We start from the raw sequence: 24,522 nt of genomic DNA, 5'->3' as shown, positions 1-24,522 counted from the left end.
CCGACATAGTTAGCTTTTCTCTCTCACCTCAGTCTGTTACCGACTCTCACGCCATCACCCCTTGAAGATACCGCTGCACTGAAGCTCTGCGCACTTGGCTTGCTTGCTTATTTAGGCGGAGTAATGAAACCTTACATGCGTCGGTTCGCTCCCTAATGGTTTGGCGGAGTATTGGTCAAAAAGTGCTTGATCAGATATACAGCAGAGCTCGCATTTTAAATGGAAATAAATCGCGATTTTCATTTAATTTAATCGTGGCAGCCAAAATCGCGATTTTTGATTAAATTCGATTAATTGTGCAGCCCTACTATAACCTGTTTGGGTTTTTTTAAGTCTTAATGCAGAAGACCATTAAATTCCCTGTAGGTCATTTACTTTAACGTGTGTATTGTCTGTACGTTTTCCTCATGGTGTGTGTCATTTCACAGGTTTTGGCCTCACTTATCATCCGGTTGGCTTTGGCAGAGACGTTCTGTCTGAACTGTGGAATCCTTGCACTAGATGAACCAACTACTAATCTGGACAGAGAGAACATAGAGTCTTTAGCCCACGCCTTGGTAGAGTAAGTGAACATCACATCAACTGAACAGAAATTTTGGTTGATTTATATCTCAGAAATACATTCTGGCACACGTTACAAATATAATGTACTTAAACCAAGTACTATATTTGTGTACTTATTTATTTATGGATGAATGGATTTTCCCCAGTTTTCTCCCTTATTTTTGTCCTGACTGATTCTAAGCAACCAGGGGTATGCCTCTCCCATCCAGAGAGCATGGCCAGTTTTGCTTTCTTAGACTCCTTCTTGGATGCTGGTGGCATTGTCATGATTCGAGCTTGTGTTCTCTGGACAGGGTTCCCGCAGGGTTTTAAAAGGTAGTAAAAGGTAGTTAATTAAAATAGGCTAAATTATGGCCAGTAAAAAGTAGTAAAAGGTAGTAAACGTAATCTGACGTGGTAGTAAATTTTTTTGACCCCCATCCAACTGGGCCTATGTGTTTTCTAATTCGTTTAATTAACCTGCATGCCATAATATCCATAAATTACTACATTTGGGCGAATTTATTTTTATGTATCGAGGAGGACCGCAGTGAGGAGTTGGTGGCGCATGCGCATTGAATTCCAATAACGGTCGAATCCAGTATAAATTTATACCAGAGATTGTTTAGTACGAGACTGACTTTGTTTATACGGCTCTAGTCGAATCTATCTGTTGACCCAACTGGCGACATCTGCACGAGAATTAAACAATGGGGAAATGCAAATTTTCAGACCTCTGGCTGGAGGAACCTGATTTTAAAGACTGGCTAAAGGCGGTAGATGACAATCGGCGAGAGGCGTTCATTGAAAAGTTGATCGAAGAAAAGGTCAAACAACTGAGGCACATGTAATGCGTTGTGTGTGTGTGTGCCTGGTGCGTTGTGTGTGTGTGTGTGTGTGTGTGTGTGCCTGGTGCGTTGTGTGTGTGTGTGTGTGTGCCTGGTGCGTTGTGTGTGTGTGCCTGGTGCGTTGTGTGTGTGTGTGCCTGGTGCGTTTTGTGTGTGTGTGTGTGTGTGTGTGTGTGTGTGTGCCTGGTGCGTTGTGTGTGTGTGTGTGTGTGTGTGCCTGGTGCGTTGTGTGTGTGTGTGTGTGTGTGTGTGTGTGTGTGTGTGTGCCTGGTGCGTTTTGTGTGTGTGTGTGTGTGTGTGTGTGTGTGTGTGCCTGGTGCGTTGTGTGTGTGTGTGTGTGCCTGGTGCGTTGTGTGTGTGTGTGTGTGTGTGTGTGTGTGTGTGTGTGTGTGTGTGTGTGTGTGTGTGTGTGTGCCTGGTGCGTTGTGTGTGTGTACCTGGGCCCACAGACACTATTCCTCCACGTCTCATTAAAGACACTATTGACACTACTGGAGCCAGTATTTTAGCCATAATAAACTCCAGTCTTACATCAGGCATTGTACCCATGCACTTTAAGCACGCTGTTGTGCAGCCTTTAATTAAGAAGCCAAACCTGGATACCTCAGTCTTCTCTAATTACAGGCCTATATCTAAGCTCCCATTTCTATCTAAACTGTTGGAAAAAATTGTATTTAAACAGCTTCAATCTCATTTAGATGCAAATAATCTTTTAGAGCCTTTTCAATCTGGTTTTAAAGCTCGGCATAGCACAGAGTCAGCACTCCTTAAAGTCGTTAATGATTTGCTGCAAATTACTGATAGTGGTGATTTTGTGATTCTGGTACTCCTTGACCTTACAGCTGCATTTGACACAGTAGATCATAGCATCCTTATTGATCGCTTAGAACAGTGGGTTGGCTTAAAGGGAACAGCCTTGGAATGGTTCAAGGCGTATCTTGTTGACAGAAGTTTTTCTGTCAGCATTGGAGAACACACCTCTTCCTCTGCACCCCTCCCCTATGGGGTCCCCCAGGGGTCAATTCTTGGCCCTATCCTCTTCTCCCTCTACCTTTTGCCATTAGGTTCCATTTTAAAGAAATATAACATCTCCTTTCATTGTTATGCTGATGATACCCAGATTTATATGCCACTGAAGCCCACTAACTCCCAGTCAGTTTCTAAGCTCACTGATTGTCTTGAGGACATTAAAGCCTGGATGTCCTTGAATTTTTTAAGTTTAAATGAAAACAAAACTGAGGTTTTACTCTGCAAACCCAGCAAGGCCTGCTAAAATAACTTGGACCTTGGCCCTCTGAGTCTTTTTGTCAAAGATTCAGTAAGAAATCTAGGTGTAATTTTTGACTCAGACTTCAAAATGGAGAAACAAATAAATACTGTTGTCAAATCTAGTTTCTTCCATTTAAGACTCCTATCAAAGGTCAAACCTTTTTTATCTCCTAGTAATCTGGAGACTGCTATACATGCTTTTATTACGTCCCGCATTGATTACTGTAATGCTTTGTATGCTGGTCTTAGCTGCTCTTCCTTGTCAAGGCTCCAACTTGTTCAGAACGCTGCGGCACGGTTCCTGACCAGAACACGCAAGCGTGAGCACATCACACCTGTTCTGAAGGCTCTCCATTGGCTCCCTGTGCGTTTCAGGATACATTTTAAAATTCTGTTGTTTGTTTTTAAGTCACTGAAACATTTAGCCCCATCCTACATAGCAGACCTCCTTCATCATCATACACCCCTGAGATCACTGAGGTCCTCTGACCAACTACTGCTAACTGTCCCACCCTCGAGACTAAAGAGTAGGGGGGATTGTGCTTTTGCAGTTGTAGGCCCCAAACTATGGAATGAACTCCCACTGCATGTAAGGCTTGCCCCCTCAGTGCCCATCTTCAAGTCCCGCCTGAAAACACACTTTTTCTCCCTGGCGTTTGACTCTCTCTGAGTGGTGTGATGTTATGTGACTTGGTATAGTGAAGATCCATGTCTGTTGTCCATGATTTGCTTTTAGGGTCTATGTGTGATTTTATGTCTCTGTCCTTTATCTGCTTTTAGGTTTTATATATGATTTTTATGTATATTCACTTCATTCTTACTTATTTTTATTTATTTATTTAATTACTCTCATCTTAGATGGACTGTACAGCACTTTGGTCAACTGTTGTTGTTTTTAAAGGGCTTTATAATAAACCTGAACTTGAACTTGTGTGTGCCTGGCGCACTGTGTGTGTGTGTGCCTGGCGCAGTGTGTGTGTGTGTGTGTGTGTGTGTGCCTGGCGCAGTGTGTGTGTGTGTGTGTGTGTGTGTGTGTGCCTGGTGCACTGTGTGTGTGTGTGTGTGTGCCTGGTGTGCTGTGTGTGTGTGTGTGTGTGTGCCTGGTGTGCTGTGTGTGTGTGTGTGCCTGGTGTGCTGTGTGTGTGTGTGTGTGTGTGTGTGTGCCTGGTGCGCTGTGTGTGTGTGCCTGGTGCGCTGTGTGTGTGTGTGTGCCTGGTGCACTGTGTGTGTGTGTGTGCCTGGTGTGCTGTGTGTGTGTGTGTGTGTGTGTGTGTGTGTGTGTGTGTGTGTGTGTGTGCCTGGTGCGCTGTGTGTGTGTGCCTGGTGCGCTGTGTGTGTGTGTGTGCCTGGTGCACTGTGTGTGTGTGTGTGTGTGCCTGGTGTGCTGTGTGTGTGTGTGTGCCTGGTGTGTGTGTGTGTGTGTGTGTGTGTGTGTGTGTGTGTGTGTGTGTGTGTGTGCCTGGTGCGCTGTCTGTGTGTGTGTGTGTGTGTGTGTGTGTGTGTGTGTGTGTGTGTGTGCCTGGTGCGCTGTGTGTGTGTGCCTGGTGCACTGTGTGTGTGTGTGTGTGTGTGTGCCTGGTGCACTGTGTGTGTGTGTGTGTGCCTGGTGCGCTGTGTGTGTGTGTGTGTGTGTGTGTGTGTGTGTGTGTGTGTGCCTGGTGCACTGTGTGTGTGTGTGTGTGTGTGCCTGGTGTGCTGTGTGTGTGTGTGTGTGTGTGTGCCTGGTGCGCTGTGTGTGTGTGTGTGTGTGTGTGCCTGGTGCGCTGTGTGTGTGTGTGTGTGTGTGTGCCTGGTGCGCTGTGTGTGTGTGTGTGCCTGGTGCGCTGTGTGTGTGTGTGTGTGCCTGGTGTGCTGTGTGTGTGTGTGTGTGTGTGTGTGTGTGTGTGTGTGTGTGTGTGTGTGTGTGTGTGTGTGTGCCTGGTGCACTGTGTGTGTGTGTGTGTGTGTGTGTGTGTGTGTGCCTGGTGCACTGTGTGTGTGTGTGTGTGTGCCTGGTGCACTGTGTGTGTGTGTGTGTGTGCCTGGTGTGCTGTGTGTGTGTGTGTGTGTGTGTGTGTGTGTGTGTGCCTGGTGTGCTGTGTGTGTGTGTGTGTGTGCCTGGTGTGCTGTGTGTGTGTGTGTGCCTGGTGTGCTGTGTGTGTGTGTGTGTGTGTGTGTGTGTGTGCCTGGTGCACTGTGTGTGTGTGCCTGGTGTGCTGTGTGTGTGTGTGCCTGGTGTGCTGTGTGTGTGTGTGTGTGCCTGGTGCGCTGTGTGTGTGTGTGTGCCTGGTGCACTGTGTGTGTGTGTGCCTGGTGTGCTGTGTGTGTGTGTGTGTGTGTGTGTGTGTGTGTGTGTGTGCCTGGTGCACTGTGTGTGTGTGCCTGGTGCACTGTGTGTGTGTGTGTGTGTGTGTGTGTGTGTGTGTGTGTGTGTGTGTGTGTGTGTGTGCCTGGTGCACTGTGTGTGTGTGCCTGGTGTGCTGTGTGTGTGTGTGTGTGTGTGTGTGTGTGTGTGTGTGTGTGTGTGTGTGCCTGGTGTGCTGTGTGTGTGTGTGTGTGTGTGTGTGCCTGGTGCGCTGTGTGTGTGTGCCTGGTGTGCTGTGTGTGTGTGTGTGCCTGGTGTGCTGTGTGTGTGTGTGTGTGTGTGTGTGTGCCTGGTGCGCTGTGTGTGTGTGCCTGGTGTGCTGTGTGTGTGTGTGTGTGTGTGTGTGTGTGCCTGGTGCGCTGTGTGTGTGTGTGTGCCTGGTGCACTGTGTGTGTGTGCCTGGTGTGCTGTGTGTGTGTGTGCCTGGTGTGTGTGTGTGTGTGTGCCTGGTGCGCTGTGTGTGTGTGTGTGTGCCTGGTGTGCTGTGTGTGTGTGTGTGTGTGTGTGTGTGTGCCTGGTGCACTGTGTGTGTGTGCCTGGTGCACTGTGTGTGTGTGCCTGGTGCACTGTGTGTGTGTGTGTGTGTGTGTGTGTGTGTGTGTGTGTGTGCCTGGTGCACTGTGTGTGTGTGTGTGCCTGGTGTGGTGTGTGTGTGTGTGTGTGTGTGTGTGTGTGTGTGTGTGTGTGTGTGTGCCTGGTGCACTGTGTGTGTGTGTGTGTGTGTGTGTGTGTGTGTGCCTGGTGCACTGTGTGTGTGTGTGCCTGGTGCGCTGTGTGTGTGTGTGTGTGTGTGTGTGTGTGTGCCTGGTGCACTGTGTGTGTGTGTGTGTGTGTGCCTGGTGTGCTGTGTGTGTGTGTGTGTGTGTGTGTGTGTGTGTGTGTGTGTGTGTGTGTGTGTGTGTGTGTGCCTGGTGTGCTGTGTGTGTGTGTGTGCCTGGTGTGCTGTGTGTGTGTGTGTGCCTGGTGTGCTCTGTGTGTGTGTGTGCCTGGTGCGCTGTGTGTGTGTGTGTGCCTGGTGCGCTGTGTGTGTGTGTGTGCCTGGTGTGCTGTGTGTGTGTGTGTGTGTGTGTGTGCCTGGTGTGCTGTGTGTGTGTGTGTGTGTGTGTGTGTGTGTGTGCCTGGTGCACTGTGTGTGTGTGCCTGGTGCACTGTGTGTGTGTGTGTGTGTGTGTGTGTGTGTGTGTGTGTGTGTGTGTGCCTGGTGCACTGTGTGTGTGTCTGGTGTGCTGTGTGTGTGTGTGTGTGTGTGTGTGTGTGTGTGCCTGGTGCACTGTGTGTGTGTGTGTGTGTGTGTGTGTGTGTGTGTGCCTGGTGTGCTGTGTGGTGTGTGTGTGTGTGTGTGTGTGTGTGTGTGTGTGTGTGTGTGTGTGTGTGCCTGGTGCACTGTGTGTGTGTGTGTGTGTGTGTGTGTGTGTGTGTGCCTGGTGCACTGTGTGTGTGTGTGTGTGTGTGTGTGCCTGGTGCACTGTGTGTGTGTGTGTGTGTGTGTGTGTGTGTGTGTGTGCCTGGTGTGCTGTGTGTGTGTGTGTGTGTGTGTGTGTGTGTGTGTGTGTGTGTGTGTGTGTGTGTGTGTGTGTGCCTGGTGTGCTGTGTGTGTGTGTGTGCCTGGTGTGCTGTGTGTGTGTGCCTGGTGTGCTGTGTGTGTGTGTGTGCCTGGTGCGCTGTGTGTGTGTGTGTGCCTGGTGCGCTGTGTGTGTGTGTGTGCCTGGTGTGCTGTGTGTGTGTGTGTGTGTGTGTGTGTGTGTGTGTGTGTGTGTGCCTGGTGCACTGTGTGTGTGTGTGTGCCTGGTGCGCTGTGTGTGTGTGTGTGCCTGGTGCGCTGTGTGTGTGTGTGTGTGTGTGTGTGTGTGTGTGTGTGTGTGTGTGTGTGTGTGTGTGTGTGTGTGTGTGCCTGGTGCACTGTGTGTGTGTGTGTGCCTGGTGCGCTGTGTGTGTGTGTGTGCCTGGTGCGCTGTGTGTGTGTGTGTGTGTGTGTGTGTGTGTGTGTGTGTGTGTGTGTGTGTGCCTGGTGCACTGTGTGTGTGTGTGTGCCTGGTGCGCTGTGTGTGTGTGTGCCTGGTGCGCTGTGTGTGTGTGTGTGTGTGTGTGTGTGTGTGTGTGTGTGTGTGTGTGTGTGTGTGTGCCTGGTGCACTGTGTGTGTGTGTGTGCCTGGTGCGCTGTGTGTGTGTGTGTGCCTGGTGCGCTGTGTGTGTGTGTGTGCCTGGTGCACTGTGTGTGTGTGCCTGGTGTGCTGTGTGTGTGCCTGGTGTGCTGTGTGTGTGTGTGTGTGTGTGCCTGGTGCGCTGTGTGTGTGTGTGTGTGCCTGGTGCGCTGTGTGTGTGTGTGTGTGCCTGGTGTGCTGTGTGTGTGTGTGTGTGTGTGCCTGGTGCACTGTGTGTGTGTGTGTGCCTGGTGCGCTGTGTGTGTGTGTGTGTGTGTGTGTGTGTGTGTGTGTGTGTGTGTGCCTGGTGCACTGTGTGTGTGTGTGTGCCTGGTGCGCTGTGTGTGTGTGTGTGCCTGGTGCGCTGTGTGTGTGTGTGTGTGTGTGTGTGTGTGTGTGTGTGTGTGTGTGTGTGTGTGTGTGCCTGGTGCACTGTGTGTGTGTGTGTGCCTGGTGCGCTGTGTGTGTGTGTGTGCCTGGTGCGCTGTGTGTGTGTGTGTGTGTGTGTGTGTGTGTGTGTGTGTGTGCCTGGTGCACTGTGTGTGTGTGTGTGCCTGGTGCGCTGTGTGTGTGTGTGTGCCTGGTGCGCTGTGTGTGTGTGTGTGCCTGGTGCACTGTGTGTGTGTGCCTGGTGTGCTGTGTGTGTGTGTGTGTGTGTGTGTGCCTGGTGTGCTGTGTGTGTGTGTGTGTGTGCCTGGTGTGCTGTGTGTGTGTGTGTGTGTGTGCCTGGTGCGCTGTGTGTGTGTGTGTGTGCCTGGTGCGCTGTGTGTGTGTGTGTGTGCCTGGTGTGCTGTGTGTGTGTGTGTGTGTGCCTGGTGCACTGTGTGTGTGTGTGTGTGTGTGTGCCTGGTGTGCTGTGTGTGTGTGTGTGCCTGGTGCACTGTGTGTGTGTGTGTGTGCCTGGTGCACTGTGTGTGTGTGCCTGGTGTGCTGTGTGTGTGTGTGTGTGTGTGTGTGTGTGTGTGCCTGGTGTGCTGTGTGTGTGTGTGTGTGTGTGTGTGCCTGGTGCGCTGTGTGTGTGTGCCTGGTGTGCTGTGTGTGTGTGTGTGTGTGTGTGTGTGTGTGTGTGTGTGTGTGTGTGCCTGGTGTGCTGTGTGTGTGTGTGTGTGTGCGTGGTGCGCTGTGTGTGTGTGCCTGGTGTGCTGTGTGTGTGTGTGTGTGTGCCTGGTGCGCTGTGTGTGTGTGTGTGTGCCTGGTGCACTGTGTGTGTGTGCCTGGTGTGCTGTGTGTGTGTGTGCCTGGTGTGCTGTGTGTGTGTGTGTGTGCCTGGTGCGCTGTGTGTGTGTGTGTGTGTGTGCCTGGTGCACTGTGTGTGTGTGTGCCTGGTGTGCTGTGTGTGTGTGTGTGTGTGTGTGCCTGGTGCACTGTGTGTGTGTGCCTGGTGTGCTGTATGTGTGTGTGTGCCTGGTGCGCTGTGTGTGTGTGTGTGTGTGTGTGTGTGTGTGTGTGTGTGTGCCTGGTGTGCTGTGTGTGTGTGTGTGTGCCTGGTGCACTGTGTGTGTGTGCCTGGTGTGCTGTATGTGTGTGTGTGCCTGGTGCGCTGTGTGTGTGTGTGTGTGTGTGTGTGTGTGTGCCTGGTGTGCTGTGTGTGTGTGTGTGTGTGTGTGCCTGGTGCACTGTGTGTGTGTGCCTGGTGTGCTGTATGTGTGTGTGTGCCTGGTGCGCTGTGTGTGCACCATTTGAGGCATCCAAAATGTGATGAGCAAATCTGTTGAACTGTTCAAATGATTAAGATTAACCCTCTAAAACACTGATCTCTGGGAGGAAGGTGTTGACTCTGCCTGCGGGCCTTCACCACTACAGCACTGGTGCAAATGACTATCTTAAGCAAACTTGGCAATGTGTTGAGAGACTGCCAAAACAGGGCTTGGGTTATGTGTGTTTTGTATCTTTAGGGTGTGTGTCTTGTCTTTGTCATGTGTGTGTGCACCCATGTGTGCGTGCGCCTGGTGCGCTGTGTGTGTGTGTGTGTGTGTGTGTGTGTGTGTGTGTGTGTGTGTGTGTGGGTTCATGTTTGCCATTTGACCTGATCTAAATGTAATGAGTTGATGTACCTAAGCACATAAGATTTTTTGTGCAAATCTGTTCACCTGTTCAAAAGATTATTCCACAAACAAAAGGTTGGCCATCTTGAAAGTGTTGGCCGACAAAATGTAATCAGATCTTGCACCTAATGTGAAGTGTTGACACACAAGGTTTAGTGCAAATCTGTGTACCTGTTAAGAGGTTATGGGCCATAGTTTCACAGTTCAATAAAATTATAAATTATATGTGGAAGTTTGTTTTCTTTTATGCAAATATGCATTACTCCATGTGTAGCCCTAGCAATGGGAGGTTCTATTATGCGTCCAAAGGGAAAGAGTTACACTACCGGTACGTTCAGATTTTCTTTCTATCTTGTCTCATCAATCCAACTCTTTGGGTAGAGTTGTCACTAACTTATATGTAGCACATTCACTTGGACTAACACACACACTCAAAGATTACCTTGTTAAATTGTGAGAAGATGTCCAAATCCAAATTGTCGCTGTGGTAATAAAAAAAATTGTGAAGGTAGTAAAAAGGTAGTAACTTCAACATAAAATATCTGTAGGAACCCTGCTGGAAGATAGCGTCACACTGCAGGGTGAATGCCACTCGGCAGCCATAAACAAATTTTTTTTCCCCTTTAAATTTGCACAGTTTATTTAAACAAAACCCCAAAAATAAACTCCTTTTACACTGACAGATAATATCCATCCAAGACATGTTTGAGCGTTCACTTGTTCATATTTGTATCTGTATACTGTGTACAGATTGATTAATTGTTTTTCTTTTTAAAATAAAACGTCCCTGGGTGCTGACATCTCACTCTCTCTGAGGTTCTGACGTCAGATTGTGACGTCACTTACTCACCACATGACATACTGAAGCTAAAACCAAGCAGATACATATTGTTGTAAACAGCCCTAAACATGCCGAGTGTCAAGCGTTTGGCTGTAAAAATAAGCTTGAACACTAAAGCAGTGAGCGCACGCACAGAACGAGAGTGCACGCGCAGTGTTGCTTGGGTTTGGGGTTTTTGTTTGTTTGTTTGTTTTAAGAATTAGAAGCCTTTATTTGATAGTTCTGTGTTAGTAAGGGAAACGGCGTACTAGTGATCCAGTTACATCACCGGCAGACATCCGGTTTCGGTGCAAATGGTTGCGGCCAGGTAAGCCTATTTTTAGCAGTGTCATAACTTCTTTTAAAATTGATGTTATAAAGTTTTTTATTTTTAAATTAAATGTGCGGAGGGACATATCGGGGCACTTGCTGTGATTGGAAAACTGCGTTTAATTTTGAGTTTTGTTTTCCTTTAAGGAAATTAAGTTGTTCAGGAGGCGGAACGGTGGTGTAGTGGTTAGCGCTGTCGCCTCACAGCAAGAAGGTCCTGGGTTCGAGCCCCGTGGCCGGCGAGGGCCTTTCTGTGTGGAGTTTGCATGTTCTCCCCGTGTCTGCGTGGGTTTCCTCCGGGTGCTCCGGTTTCCCCCACAGTCCAAAGACATGCAGGTTAGGTTAACTGGTGACTCTAAATTGAGCGTAGGTGTGAATGTGAGTGTGAATGGTTGTCTGTGTCTATGTGTCAGCCCTGTGATGACCTGGCGACTTGTCCAGGGTGAACCCCGCCTTTCACCCGTAGTCAGCTGGGATAGGCTCCAGCTCGCCTGCGACCCTGTAGAACAGGATAAAGCGGCTACAGATAATGAATGAATGAAGTTGTTCAGGATCTGAAGCATCAAGAAATCATGATGTAAAGTTTCCTTTATAAGCCTAAAGCCAGATGGGCATTAGAGTTACTGCTGTAACCCGGGAGAATTAAGTTCTCGTGGACTCCTGGACGTGAGTTGCTGTGGCACCGTTGGGATTCAAACCTGCAATCTCCTGAAGATTACATTGCATTACAGGCATTTAGCAGACACTCTTACCCAGAGCCACGTACAAGTTCAGCCTAAGCTGCACGTCTTTTGAAGTGGGAGGAAACCCATGCAGACACAGAGAGAACATGCAGACTTCACACAGAAAGGCCCCCGTAGGCCGTGAGGTTCAAACCCAGAACCTTCTTGCTGTGAGATGACAGTGCTAACCACTGCACCAGCGTGCCGTTAGAGGACAAACACTTTTGCTGTTGTGTCTCAGGATTGTGCATGCAGATTGTTTGTATTATTATGTCTCTAACATCTGCTGTGTACTTTCTCAATGACAGAATCATCAAGAGTCGCTCTCGGCAGCGTAACTTCCAGCTGCTCATCATCACCCACGATGAGGATTTTGTAGAGCTCCTGGGTCGCTCCAACTATGTGGAGCACTTCTACAGGATCAAGAAGAACCAAGACCAATACTCCGAGATCTCTAAGTGTAACATCAACACTCTTAACAGCTACCTGCGCTGATGCACTCCAGGTGCATCACACACCAGAGTGAAGATTTAATGTTGGGAAGCGTGACTGATGAATATGAGTGAAATTAACAACCAAAAGGAGTGTATCCAAAATCAAACAAAAAGCATAAGGACTTTGTTCTTTGTAACACTACTGACATAGTTATGTTCAGTTTTAGAAAAGATGCTTAACTAATTCGGTTATTTTCTCTGTTCACACTTTGCACCAAAAAAATGATATAAATAACTCCACGCTTACGGAGTCTGTGAAGCCTGGATATTCAGAAAGATTTGACATTTTCATACGATTCCTGTACTTTTGGTTTTGAGGTGAGTTTTTGTGTTTTAGAAAACTGACACTACTTACTGGGGTGTGGTCGTGGACCTTACGGGGAAACCACTTTGTCACTTTTGCTACACTAAAAAAAAAAGTTATGCCAACTTAAAAACTCAAGGCAACTTACTGCACAGGATTTTTGAGTTTATGTGACAACTAAGATTTTTAAGTTTTGAAGAAAGTTGTGCCAACTTGTACTTTTGGTCTTCATATTCACACAAACTTAATTTTTTCAGTTTTACATGATCAGAATTCAACTTTAAGGCCACTAATCTTTCATCCAAGTAAAAACTTCAAAATTTGAGTTCAATTTTCTTTTTATCCCACAATAAAACAAATAACAATCCAGTTCAAATCGCATGTTTATTTTAACACGATGGTAGCAAAACTGCTATAAAACTGTAGTGGCGGTGCTTTTTTGTTAAGTCACACATTCACTTATTTTAAGCCTGAAGCTAATTTGGCAAACGAAATGTACAAACAATTCAGTACCAGCCAATTAAAATGCTACAAATGGCATACAATGGTGTACTTGGATGAAAGATTAGTGGCCTTAAAGTTGAATTCTGATCATGTAAAACTGAAAAAATTAAGTTTGTGTGAATATGAAGACCAAAAGTACAAGTTGGCACAACTTTCTTCAAAACTTAAAAATCTTAGTTGTCACATAAACTCAAAAATCCTGTGCAGCAAGTTGCCTTGAATTTTTAAGTTGGCATAACCTTTTTTTTTTTTTTTTACAGTGTAGTATGAAACGCTGTGAAATTCCACTTCCATGTACTGATGTAAAAAAAACAGGAATCGGTTGCCTAATAAAATGAACATCATCTCTATACGCAGCACAAAACTTGTTCGTTATTAACTATAACTCTGTTCACCAATAACTGTTTGTGATTTGAAAGAAACAACAAATCTGGATGTTTATTTAAAGTTGATAAAAACCAAAGGGTCATCCGTGTGAAGGTTTTATTTGTTGCATACGTTACCTGATTTGTGTTTAGGGTTTTTTTTTTTTTTTTTGCTTTTTTTTAATTGTAAAAAAAATAAAATCCAAGTTATTGCCTATTGTAATACTTGGGACCTTAAAGCATTGTATTTTGGCTTCAAGTAATTATACTTCATAGCTAGAATCTAATGGATTACTACAAGAAGACTCTTTCCATCAATTGGTCAGTTCAGTTACTTTAACTACAACAGTTTATTTAGCTACTGCTAAAAGAACCCAGTAAGTTCTCACAACCAAATATGTTCAAGGGGTTTTAGTTTGTTTCATCAACTCTCACAGATGTGTCTATCTGATCCATTGCAGTCTCTCTTTTTTTTTGGCAAATTGTCATGAAACACTCAGTTTCCCCTGTTCAGAGAATTTGGAGCATCATCATAAGCAAATCTTCAAACCTAATCAACCTCATCTTTATCAAGATTTCACTGTTAGCCTTTGGGTTTGCTGCTCAGTACATAAATGCTGACAGTGCAAGAAAAAAACAGCTTCCAAGAAAACAGGTGATGGTTTATATCCGGCTTTCATGTGCATATATATATATATATATATTCGCCGGGAGCATGTGTAAGGATTGTGTCTAGGTTGAGCCTGCTTAAAACAACCTGAATAATCTGAGTGAGACTTGAGCCAACTTTACAAAACAAGATGAAGGCTGTGATTGTGCTTCTGGTTTCTGCTGCGTTTGCCTACGGGGCTCCTCATCCAAATCTAAAGTTTATAATGGAGGAGGTAAAATGTATACACAAGGAAACCATGAAAACGGTAAGACATTCGTTTTCTTGAGTCTCTTTTAAATTTTGCCTGGGAAGAAATAGAGCCTGTTTCACAAGAATGGTTTGCTTCTAGGGGTTGTTTGATGATTATTTTGTGAAAGACCTTAAAAAGAACAAAAGAGACAACTGTGAGGTGAGGAACACTACACACACACACACACACACACACACACACACTGGTGTTTTGTGATTAATTAAACCATGAAAAAATGTGTTGAGAATTTCATTACTTACTTGGTTATGGATTGTGATTACAGAATTAAACATAAACAGGTGATGTATGTAGTTACTGTCATGTTTCTGCTGGTTTAAAATGTTCACATGAACACTAATTTCCCAACATTAATTTCAAACCTTGCCTTTTGTTCCTTTTCCTGAATTGTTTAAAGATTGCAGACAGATTCTCACTTCACTGTTTGTGTTTTTAGCCTGAGTTTTTCTGTCAGGCTCAGATGGAGCTTAAGAAGATCTCTAAAGACATTGGTAACTGCAGTGTTGATGACTTGCTCAGGAATCTGAAGCAGTACAATCGTGGGGTTTGTTCAATTCATTGTCTTTTTAAAATTCACTCAGTCACTTAATCCTGCTGTAGGATACGGCTCAGCTACAGAAACATTCACATTGTGTTGATGTGCATTCAGATATCAGAATACTGCATACATTGTGTAGGTTTAAAATGTATGAACTTTCACATAGGTTGATGTTTTGGGTTTGTTTTTCTCCAGGTGAACTGCACTGTCCCAACAGGAGATGAAACATTGCTCCGTTCTTTCACAGACGATCTGCTGAAATGTACACAGGTGGTTTTCTCCAGGCCTCTCAAAGCTGACCGGAGCCAATCTTCCTAAACAGCTTTTCCATTAATTTATGAAATCACGTTTATATTGGCATGTAACTCTAAATTAATTTATTTTTATTTTTATATTTTCAACATTGTTATTAAAATACATTTATTGTAACATACTGAGGTCATTTTCACATTTGGAAGACCTTATTGTGGATTTAAATAAAAACTAGTTCAGATTATTTTGTGGACTTCTGCAGCTCATTTTGTGTCAGAAAATTCCAGGTTTGATATTTTAAGGACTGCCAATGCAATAACAGGACAGATGTCCTGTAAATATCCACATACTTTTCATTTCATCAGTGTCTGTCAGGTGCTTTTCAGATGATTAATTGGAGAGCTTGCAAAATTATCAGCAACTTGATCATGTGACACTGAGTAGCATATCTTCTGATTAATGGGCCAAAAAGCAGTCATGGCTGACCCTTAAACTAAGTTTTCATCTGTGCATGCAATAAAAAGGATATTAATTTTAATGTCAACTAATAGAAAATTGGAGTTTTAATAATTTGAAGACCAAACACCTAAGGATACTTTAATTGGCATTTGATTATTAAGCAATGCATTAGACTGATGATGGTGATGAGTGTCTCTGCTAATCCGGTACCCCTCACCGAAAACCCACTGGACCTAGAAAAGTTACGTGTTCTGATGGTCCTCCTCACCTAATGACTAGGTGATTTCAGGCATTTTGTGTCGTTCCATTGTCTCAAGAGTAGATAATACACAGGACTGTATCAAGTTAAAAAAAAAAGAAAAAACCTATAAAAGCATATATTACATTCAGACGTAAGGAGATATGCAGATATGTTCATTTGTTTGACATTTATAGAAAACATTTTACCAAAACATTGAAATCAGGTCATGTGTGTGTGTATATATATATATATATATATATATATATATATATATATATATATATATACACACTAGTGCATCTCAAAAAATTAGAATACCATGAAAAAGTTCCTTTTTTTCATAATTTAATTCAAAAAGGTAAACTTTCATATATTCTATATTCATTACATGTAAAGTGAAATATTTAAAGCCTTTTTTTTGTTTTAATTTTGATGATTATGGCTTATAGCTCATGAAAATCAGAAATCCAGTATCTCAAATTATTAGAATATTCCCTAAGATCAATCAAAAAAAGGATTTACAATACAGAAATATCCAACTTCTGAAAAGTATATTCATTTATACACTTAATACTTGGTTGGGGCTCCTTTACTATGAATTACTGTATCAATGCAGTGTGGCATGGAGGTGATCAGTCTGTGGCACTGCTGAGGTGTTATTGAAGCCCAGGTTGCTTTGATAGTGGCCTTCAGTGTATCTGTATTTTTGGGTCGGGTGTTTCTCATCTTCTTCTTGACAATACCCCATAGATTCTCTATGGGGTTCAGGTCAGGCAAGTTGGCTGGCCAATCAAACACAGTAATATCATGGTCAGCAAACCATTTGGTAGTAGTTTTGGCACTGTGGGTAGGTGCTAAGTCCTGCTGGAAAAGGAAATCAGCATCTCCAAAAAGCTCATCAGCAAATGGAAGCATGAAGTGCTCTAAAATCTCCTGGTAGATGGCTGTGTTGACTTTGGACTTGATAAAATACAGTGGACCAACACCAGCAGATGACATGGCACCCCAAATCATCACAGACTGTGGAAACTTCACACTGGGCTTCAAACACCTTGGATTCTGTGCCTCTCCACTCTTCCTCCAGACTCTAGAACCGTGATTTCCAAATTAAATGCAAAATGTACTTTCATCTGAAAAGAGGACTTTGGACCACTGAGCAACAGTCCATTTCTTTCTCTCCTTAGCCCAGATAAGACACTTCTGACATTGTCTCTGGCTCAGGAGTAGCTTGATATTAGGAATGCGAAAGTTGCATCCCCTTTCTTGAAGATGTCTGTTCGTGATGGGTCTTGATACACTGACACCAGCCTCAGTCCACTCCTTGTGAAGCTCTCCCAAGTTTTTAAATCAACTTTTCATGACAATCCTCTCAAGACAATCCCTGTTGCTTGTGCACCTTTTCCAGCCACCCTTTTCAGCAATGACCTTTTGTGGCTTACCTTCCTTGTGGAGGGCATCAGTGATCATCTTCTGGACAACAGTCAAGTCAGCAGTCTTCCCCATGATTGTGGTTGTGTGTACTGAACTAGACCGAGAGATACACTGTGTTCATACTGTTTTACTCAAACTCGAAATGAAATATTCTAATATTTTGAGATTTTTTTTTATGTTTTTGTACTGTATGCCATACTGATTAAAATTAAAATAGAAAAATGCTTGAAACATTTTAGTTTATATGTAATGAGTCTATAATATATAACATGTTCACTTTCTTAAATAACTGATGGAAAATATTGAACTTTTTCACAATATTCTAATTTTTTGAGATGCACTAGTATATAAGTCCTGACAGCTAATGTTCTGGTTTTTCCACACATCACTGCAGCAGTAGATATTTTTGCTTCATTTGATGTTCAAATTGATGTGAAATGAGGAATTTAATCAGCTGTGATAAGTGATTCATTCACAAATTGCTCATTTATAGCAACCAAAAAAAACTGATGATTAAAAAGAGATACTGCTGTAAGTCCTCTCTGTTCAGTGTGTGTGTCTCTCCTCAGCTCACTGCGCTGCTGCTGCTTTATAAATTATTGACCGCCTCTGTATTAGCACGGAGAGTGAGTGGGCGGGGCTGGTCTGGTGGGTGTGGCTATAACGGAGGCACGTGGCTTTCATCCTCATTCTGTCAGTTTGAGATGTAAACAGGACCGCTATTCTTTGGCACGATTACATTAAGGTGCTGCATTAACAAAACGTTTAAATTACTCGATATCGTAAATACATCTGTAAATAAGAGCACATATTTCTAAATAAATTTACAAATAGATTGTCGCACGCTGATCTGGCTTTTTTCTTGGTCTTCACCACAAGTCCCATAAAATTCGCAGTTTACTACATAATGATCTTCGATCGTGTTTTTATTTTTCGGTTATTCTTAAGACAGCAGTTTTTGATGTTTGTGTATCATCCAGAACAGCATCGTTTATACAAACTATTAACTAATAAATAATTATAAATTGAATTTCAGTAAGTTTTCTCAGTGGAAGTTTTACAGTAGAGAGTTCTGTAATCGGTTGGACACCGAAGGAAATCCAATCCAGGCTGTAAACTTAATTCTTCAGTCCAACATGAATAATTCAGCAGCACTCACTCAGGACCTGACAAACCTTCAGGTTAACTTACATTATTTCCCAGAAATGATTATATAATTACATCTTTTATAATATTATGTCGTTCAGTTCATGTTAAATAATTACAGACCAAGTTCACATTTCGTTTAATCACACACTGAATTAACAGAATTACAGTCTGTGCTACAAATCGGTTCATTACTACTTCACCCCTGCATTGTCTGTCTGTGTCTATTTATACGTCATCAAGGGCGTGGCCACATACGTGACTTGGGTTGACGCACACTACCCTTAAAATAACCCCTGCCACACCAACCCTGAGTTCAAATAGTCTCTCTCTCTGTCCCCCTCCCTCCTGAACAGCACACAGAGATGTAATGAATCATTTGTAGGGCGAACTGATTAAAATAAATAGTGTCATAAGCCTTTTAACCAGGGATTACTGACTACTGACTGTAGTTGATGGACCGTACACAGTGTCCACTCAAGGGCGCGGATAGCACGGGGGACGGGGAGGGGACATGTCCCCCCCAGATTTATAGTGACCCCAATCTGTCCCCCCCCCCCCCCCCCCACGTCCCTACGTAAGGCGCCACACATAGGTAGAAAAAGTGAGGATTAATGTTCTGTTAGTTAGACTAACTTGCACTGCAGCACCAAGTTGAAATGGCAGCAGCAGCAGCCTTGTCAGTGATCAATCCACATTTTCCCCTTCTTCAATCGGTGTAGGCTGGAGCAGATCCTTGCAGAGTTGGGAAAGCAAGGTGTTCATTTTCCACGTAATTCTGGGTTAATAACACTGCACAGCTCATCCATTTGATAGCAGCAGTGTTTCTGCTGCGACTAATGGTGCGTTCAGTTGTACTCGTAAGTTGGAAGTTTGAAGTCGGAAAAGCATTGAAATCCAGCATCTCCCAGCATAAACGTTGGGGTTTTCGTTTCATTTCATTAACTGGCCTTTTTTTTCGAATTCCATGTTCCATGATGTCCCAGTTTTTAAACTGGGAAGCGCTCAGTTCTGAGGTTATGTTGCTCGGAGCTCCAAGTTCCGACTTCCAATGTAAATGTAACGCACCATCTCGACCCCGGGGTCCTCAGGGGAGCTGGGGACTTTGCCTGTCGCGGTAACCATAGTGATTATAAACAACTGTCTAATGACCGAGCTGGTGATCTTTCTGCCACATTAAGCCAGAGAAGAGGGGAAAAAAATCACAGCGTTTGTTTCAAGAACCAAAAGATGTAAATATCCTCTGCCTGTTGCCTTTCCCAGATGTGACAAATACTTGTTTTGTAATGTTGAGTAGCTAGTCTGATAATAATAAGAAGGAATTTGGACTTACCTGAAGGAGGCTAAATGTAAAATAACAGCATTCTAGGCTGTAGGTGAATATCTTTTAATGTTGTTATTTTTATGTATAATGTTATTTTAGTAAGCAGCAACTGTTAACTGAAATTATGAGATTCAAGATGTTAACATTGTCCTCCTGGCCTGCAGGCAATCCCTGGTGGGGTCAACAATGAAAAAACAAAAAACAATTAGCTACAGCGTTTTTTCAAAAACCGAGCAATGTTGACCAGGTAGGCCTTTGTCTACCAATGTTCATTCAGTTAGAAAACTCACAATTTGAATGTATATTGAAGCTTCAGTACACACACACACACACACACACACACACACACACACACACACATTATATATATATATGCATGCATTTACACAAAATGGAATCATTTGCTGACAGCTCAGTCCCCCCCAGTTCAAAAATCCTATCTGCGCCCGTGTCCACTGCTTTGAGCTAATAAGTACAACAAAGAGCAAACTACTTTAATAATAATAATAATAATAATAAAAAAGGGCGGCATGGTGGTGTAGTGGTTAGCGCTGTCGCCTCACAGCAAGAAGGTCCTGGGTTCGAGCCCCGGGGCCGGCGAGGGCCTTTCTGTGTGGAGTTTGCATGTTCTCCCCGTGTCCGCGTGGGTTTCCTCCGGGTGCTCCGGTTTCCCCCACAGTCCAAAGACATGCAGGTTAGGTTAACTGGTGACTCTAAATTGAGCGTAGGTGTGAATGTGAGTGTGAATGGTTGTCTGTGTCTATGTGTCAGCCCTGTGATGACCTGGCGACTTGTCCAGGGTGTACCCCGCCTTTCGCCCGTAGTCAGTTGGGATAGGATCCAGCTCGCCTGCGACCCCGTAGAAGGATAAAGCGGCTAGAGATAATGAGATGAGATGAGATAATAATAAACTAATTTGGGATAAATTGTTGTGGGTTTTTCACGCTGTCTCTGTTGAGGCAGAAAACGAAGTTCAGATAAACACTTTAAAGTGAATAATGTGTTACTCGTTAATTCTCGTTTGCAGACTTCTTGAGTTTAGGGAAACATTTGTTAATTAAAGAGCATCCTTAAAGTGAAATTACTGAAATATTTAGTGTTAAGGACCTTTTATGATAACCGTTGACGAATGAACAATTTGTAGCTCAAAATTTTAGTTTGGGCCACAATCTTTTAAAGCACAGCTGCACAGCATTCAGTCCTTAATCACATTTTTATTTCTGTTTTGCCTCAGAGGAATGTGTATTAATAATAATAATAATAATAATAATAATAATAATAATAATAATAATAATAATAATGCATTTAAATGACTACACTAATGTTATAAAAATAATCCGCTGCTCAAAACTGAAACAGAAGTTTGGGGGGGGGGGGGTTCCCGTCGCGCGCGCGCGTGTGTAACAGCTCTCTGCTTTTTATACCAGTCTGCTATTAATATTAACATCGCCATGATTTAATCATTTCAGAGTCAGCACAAAGCCGTAAAGAGAATTAATCAACGGCAACACACACAGTTTCTGAATAACAAAACCTGGAAAGTAATAAAATATTTATATTTCATGTCTGTTTATGATGTAAACAGTTGAATGCTCAGTATTTGTCATTTCTGCATTTTTATTTATTGATAAAACACAGAAGTGTTCAGTGTGCTCTAGATTATTATTAGTGAATGTAGCTGTTAATGATTTATATAAATTCTAATGAGCAGCCATTAAAATGATAAACATGTCGGATATGAGCTCTAAAATCTTCAGTATATTAACAGGATAAAATAATCTCTCAATGTTCATGACGCGGTAGTGAATAAACGTTAATTTTCTGTAGCTACTTGACTGTAAAAAGTTTGATTAAAATTATAATTAGCAGGCCTATAATTAAATATTTAGGGTAATTCCGTGTGCAGGAGACAGAAGGCTGTCCCGGATTTCAGTCTTTAGGGTAAAAGCGCATATAATTTATTTATACAGGACTGGAGAGCTTAGAAAAAAAAAAGATTTATTAAATATTCAGTCACACATTTCAAGTGAAATCTCAGGATATTTCTCCGAGACTGCGAAGGTGGCTACGATCACAACAAAACTATTCAATAGCAGCTTTATTTCTGTTTTTCTGTCGCGCAGGTTTGCAGGATTTATTATTTCAGAACCGTTCAGTGAAGTGACGAACATCAGAACCTCGAATTTCAACTTTTCATTAAAGGAAGTGTCTGGCGCTTTACTTCCGGCTCATGTACAGGTGCATTAATAGTAAATAATTACACACACTTCAAGACATAATGTGCAATAATACTGAAATAAGTGTTAAAGCTACTTTCGCCTTTGAGAGTGCTGTAAAATCAAAAGCGCAATAAAACTGCAATAAAACTGCAATAAAACTGGCATCTTGTTGTTTTAAGACCCACAGAAGTGAAATGCGGAGCTGCAGGAAGAGTCCTGTGACATTACTGTTGTGCAAAATACATTTAGAGAACGAGGAAATAAAAAAGTACTGTTCCAGTGCTCTGGTTCCTGATCAGAAGAACTCGTAGGTTCCTGTGCACGTGTCAAGTGTTTAATAATCCCTGTGAGTCAGTGTTGAGTCAGTGCGCCGCGGAGTATTTCATCCTCTTCTGTTTCTGTCTCTGGTTACAGAACCAAACCCGGACCACGTTCTTCTTCAGGTCCAGCTTCTCGGCGATGGCAGCGATTTTCTCTGAAGAAGGCCGGGGCTGGATGGCGAAATAGGCCTCGAGTGAGCGCTTCTCCGGCGCGGCGATGGATGTGCGCTTTCGCTTGCGCTCTCCGTTACCGTTCAGCAGCAGGTCTGTGCGCGCGCTCGTGTCGCGGTGCGCCGCCTCGGCCTCGTCCAGCCACGCCTGCAACACCGGCCGCAGCGCGATCATGTTGTTGTGCGAGAGCGTGAGAGACTCGAACCGGCAGATCGTGCTCTGGCTGAGAGAGCCCACTCCCGGGATTTTGAGGTTGGCGAGCGCCGAGCCCACGTCTGCCTGCGTCACGCCGAGTTTGATGCGCCGCTGTTTGAAGCGCTCTGCGAACGCCTCGAGCTCGCGCGGGTCCGAGTCTCCGTCACCGCCGGGAAGCAGGGGAAGCGGAAGGTGAGGGTGCGCGTGCGGGAGACCCGCGTGGCCTGCGGCCTGGTGCAGGTGGCACGCGACGGCCGGAAGGTGATGCTGGTGCGCTTGCGCGGCCAAAGCCGACGGATCCGGTGCCAAGCTGCCCACGGCCAGCGCGGAGGACAAGTGCTCGAGGAGCTCGCCCTCCAGCGTCTGGCTCAGGTGGTGATGGTTATGATGATGATGGTGGTGGTGATGATGATGGGAGGAAGTGGAAGAGATGGACGAAGATGAAGCGGATGTGGCGCACGCGCCGCCGTTCATGGCGTGGTATGGTGTCGCGGGAGGCTTGGCGAGATCGGCCGCCGCCAGAGCTTCTGCGCGCGCCAGCAGACTCTCATCAAATGCACCGAATATGTTGGTCTGCAACTGAGAGTTCAAACAAACGGAGAGAGTGAACAGCGCGGCGGGGGGGCGCGCGGGATTTACGGGGGAAAGACGGCAAGTCATAAAATTAATATGAAAGCAGTGCGTTGGGGGGGAGGAGGGGGGGGTGAAATCAGGCAAAAGCACTAAGAAACCTAGTGAGAAAAAGCTGGTACAGGAAACACGCAGGTTTATTGTTATTGTATTGTAAAGAATAAAGGAGTTTCCCGTTACACGTACCTGCGGTGCAGGAAGACACGCCCTCCGCATGGCCTCCGAGCTCGCGTGCACGCCGCAGTACTTGGGCTCGTGCACGGGGAAGTGCTGCTGCTTACCGTTCATGGCCGTCAGTTTCTCTCCTCGTGCGCTGGTTCTGAGTTCACCACTGTACAGCTTCTCTCTCCATCACCACCTCCTTCCGGTCACCTGTCTCACACACACACACACATACACACACACCTGCTCACACACACACACACACACACACCTGCTCATGATCATCTCACCTTACACACTGCAGGCCCGAGAGTCACAGTGCAAACAGCACGCGCTCTAAATGCTGAAGCTGTCTGTGCGCAAATATTTCAGTTTATTGACTTTTTGCCAGAACATTCAGTACATTAATGTTTATTTTTAACATCATTCTGAATTTAGTTCCGAAGCAGGCGGTTTGTTCGTGTGATTTACTCCAATCTTCCCTCCTGCTGCTGTCCGGACTGATCACTTCAGCTCATGAAGATAAAATCTAATAAACCGAGTGAAATAATAAAACTCAAAGAAATTACACCTGATGACAGTGAGACAGGAAAAGGTCGGACAGACAGGTCCGCCGCACGTGCGGTAAATGAAATAAAGGTGCAGTAAAATAATTAGAGTCTGATTTTAATGTAGTTTTATTAAATATTCAGCATTAATCATATTTATAAGGCGAGTGTTGAATTTAACCAAAGATTAAAATCAGTAATGTAAAATTAAATATTCCACTGAATTTACTCTTTACAAATGTAATGAATTAAATCTTCATGAAAACAAAATCCAAACTAGATTTAACTTCACCTTCTATCACTTCATTACTGTAATTGGTGACCTTACTGATGCTGTGCTTTTATACACACGATATTTACAATTAATAAATTAACACTAAAACCAATTCATTAAAAATAGCGTTTGTTTGAAATGTGTAAAAACTCGAGATGATTTGGTTTGGAAAAAAATAAATTCAAAGAGATTTATAGTGTATTTCTACACGTCATACCATGTTGTAATATTTCTATTTTAAATGTGGAAGCTGTAGTTTATATTCACACATTTCTCAGAGTCTTTTATCAACCTGCAGATATTCACTTGTGTTTTGCTTTTTGACCTTGGCTGACCTTCACAGAGGATTTCTGATTGCTGATACTCTCTGTATTGTTCAGGTTATAAGTTCTGGATTCTTTTTAACTGAAAATGATTTATATCATGACAGAAAATGTTTCACCACATTTTTCAGAAAGGCTAAAATTCACATACCGGTATGATGGAAACGTGATGCTGATGTGAGCAAGGTTTATAGTTCATGCGAATTGAACACAGTGAGTGAAGGCAAGATAAAATAAACCCAAATAAATAACTGATCTACACTCTCCAACAGATTGTGTACAAATGTGTAAAATATCACACCATCAACTGCATTTCATAACTTTTACAGCTCTAAGACTCCAAACAGAACCATTTTCACTCAGGATTTCCAAAATGTATCATCAATTCAAGATCATGTTCATAAACAGTTTCTCTTAAGATCAGGAAAAGACAGATAACGATGTTGATTGTATTTTTTAGGAGCTGAACTGACATGCAAGTGATGGAAGGTTGCGACCTGAAATGGACACATAGAGTGACAGCTGAACATGAGGTTTGGGGGAAATGCTGATGCACTACACTTTTGAGCATGACACTCGTTCTTTTGTCGTTTTCAGTGTGCACTTGTTCTCTCTATATAAGAGCTCGATGTGCAGAAAG

At 44.0% G+C, this 24,522-nt stretch overlaps 2 protein-coding genes across 4 annotated transcripts in view; one reads left to right on the top strand and one right to left on the bottom strand.

The window, feature by feature from the left end:
* Window positions 1-11,982, top strand: part of rad50 (RAD50 homolog, double strand break repair protein) — a 75,369-nt gene extending 63,387 nt beyond the window's left edge. For all 3 annotated transcript variants that reach the window (XM_060936583.1, XM_060936582.1, XM_060936584.1), the window contains exons 25-26: window positions 429-562; window positions 11,371-11,982. In XM_060936583.1, coding sequence (XP_060792566.1) covers window positions 429-562; window positions 11,371-11,557 — 321 coding nt within the window. In that variant the 3' untranslated portion in view covers window positions 11,558-11,982. The remainder of the gene's footprint in view (window positions 1-428; window positions 563-11,370) is intronic.
* Window positions 11,983-21,021: 9,039 nt separating this feature from the next.
* pou4f3 (POU class 4 homeobox 3) lies at window positions 21,022-22,907 on the bottom strand. The gene is made up of 2 exons (XM_060936581.1): window positions 22,762-22,907; window positions 21,022-22,524 (listed from the first exon to the last, which is right to left on the bottom strand). Exons 1-2 carry the CDS (start codon window positions 22,861-22,863, stop codon window positions 21,622-21,624), a joined length of 1,005 nt encoding a protein of 334 aa, XP_060792564.1. The 5' UTR covers window positions 22,864-22,907; the 3' UTR covers window positions 21,022-21,621.
* Window positions 22,908-24,522: the final 1,615 nt, after the last annotated feature.

This window comes from Neoarius graeffei, chromosome 12 (assembly GCF_027579695.1).
Source record: "Neoarius graeffei isolate fNeoGra1 chromosome 12, fNeoGra1.pri, whole genome shotgun sequence".
Classification (NCBI taxonomy): domain Eukaryota; kingdom Metazoa; phylum Chordata; class Actinopteri; order Siluriformes; family Ariidae; genus Neoarius; species Neoarius graeffei.
Note: the sequence above shows the minus strand (reverse complement) of the source record. Positions and strands in the feature narration are given on the sequence as shown.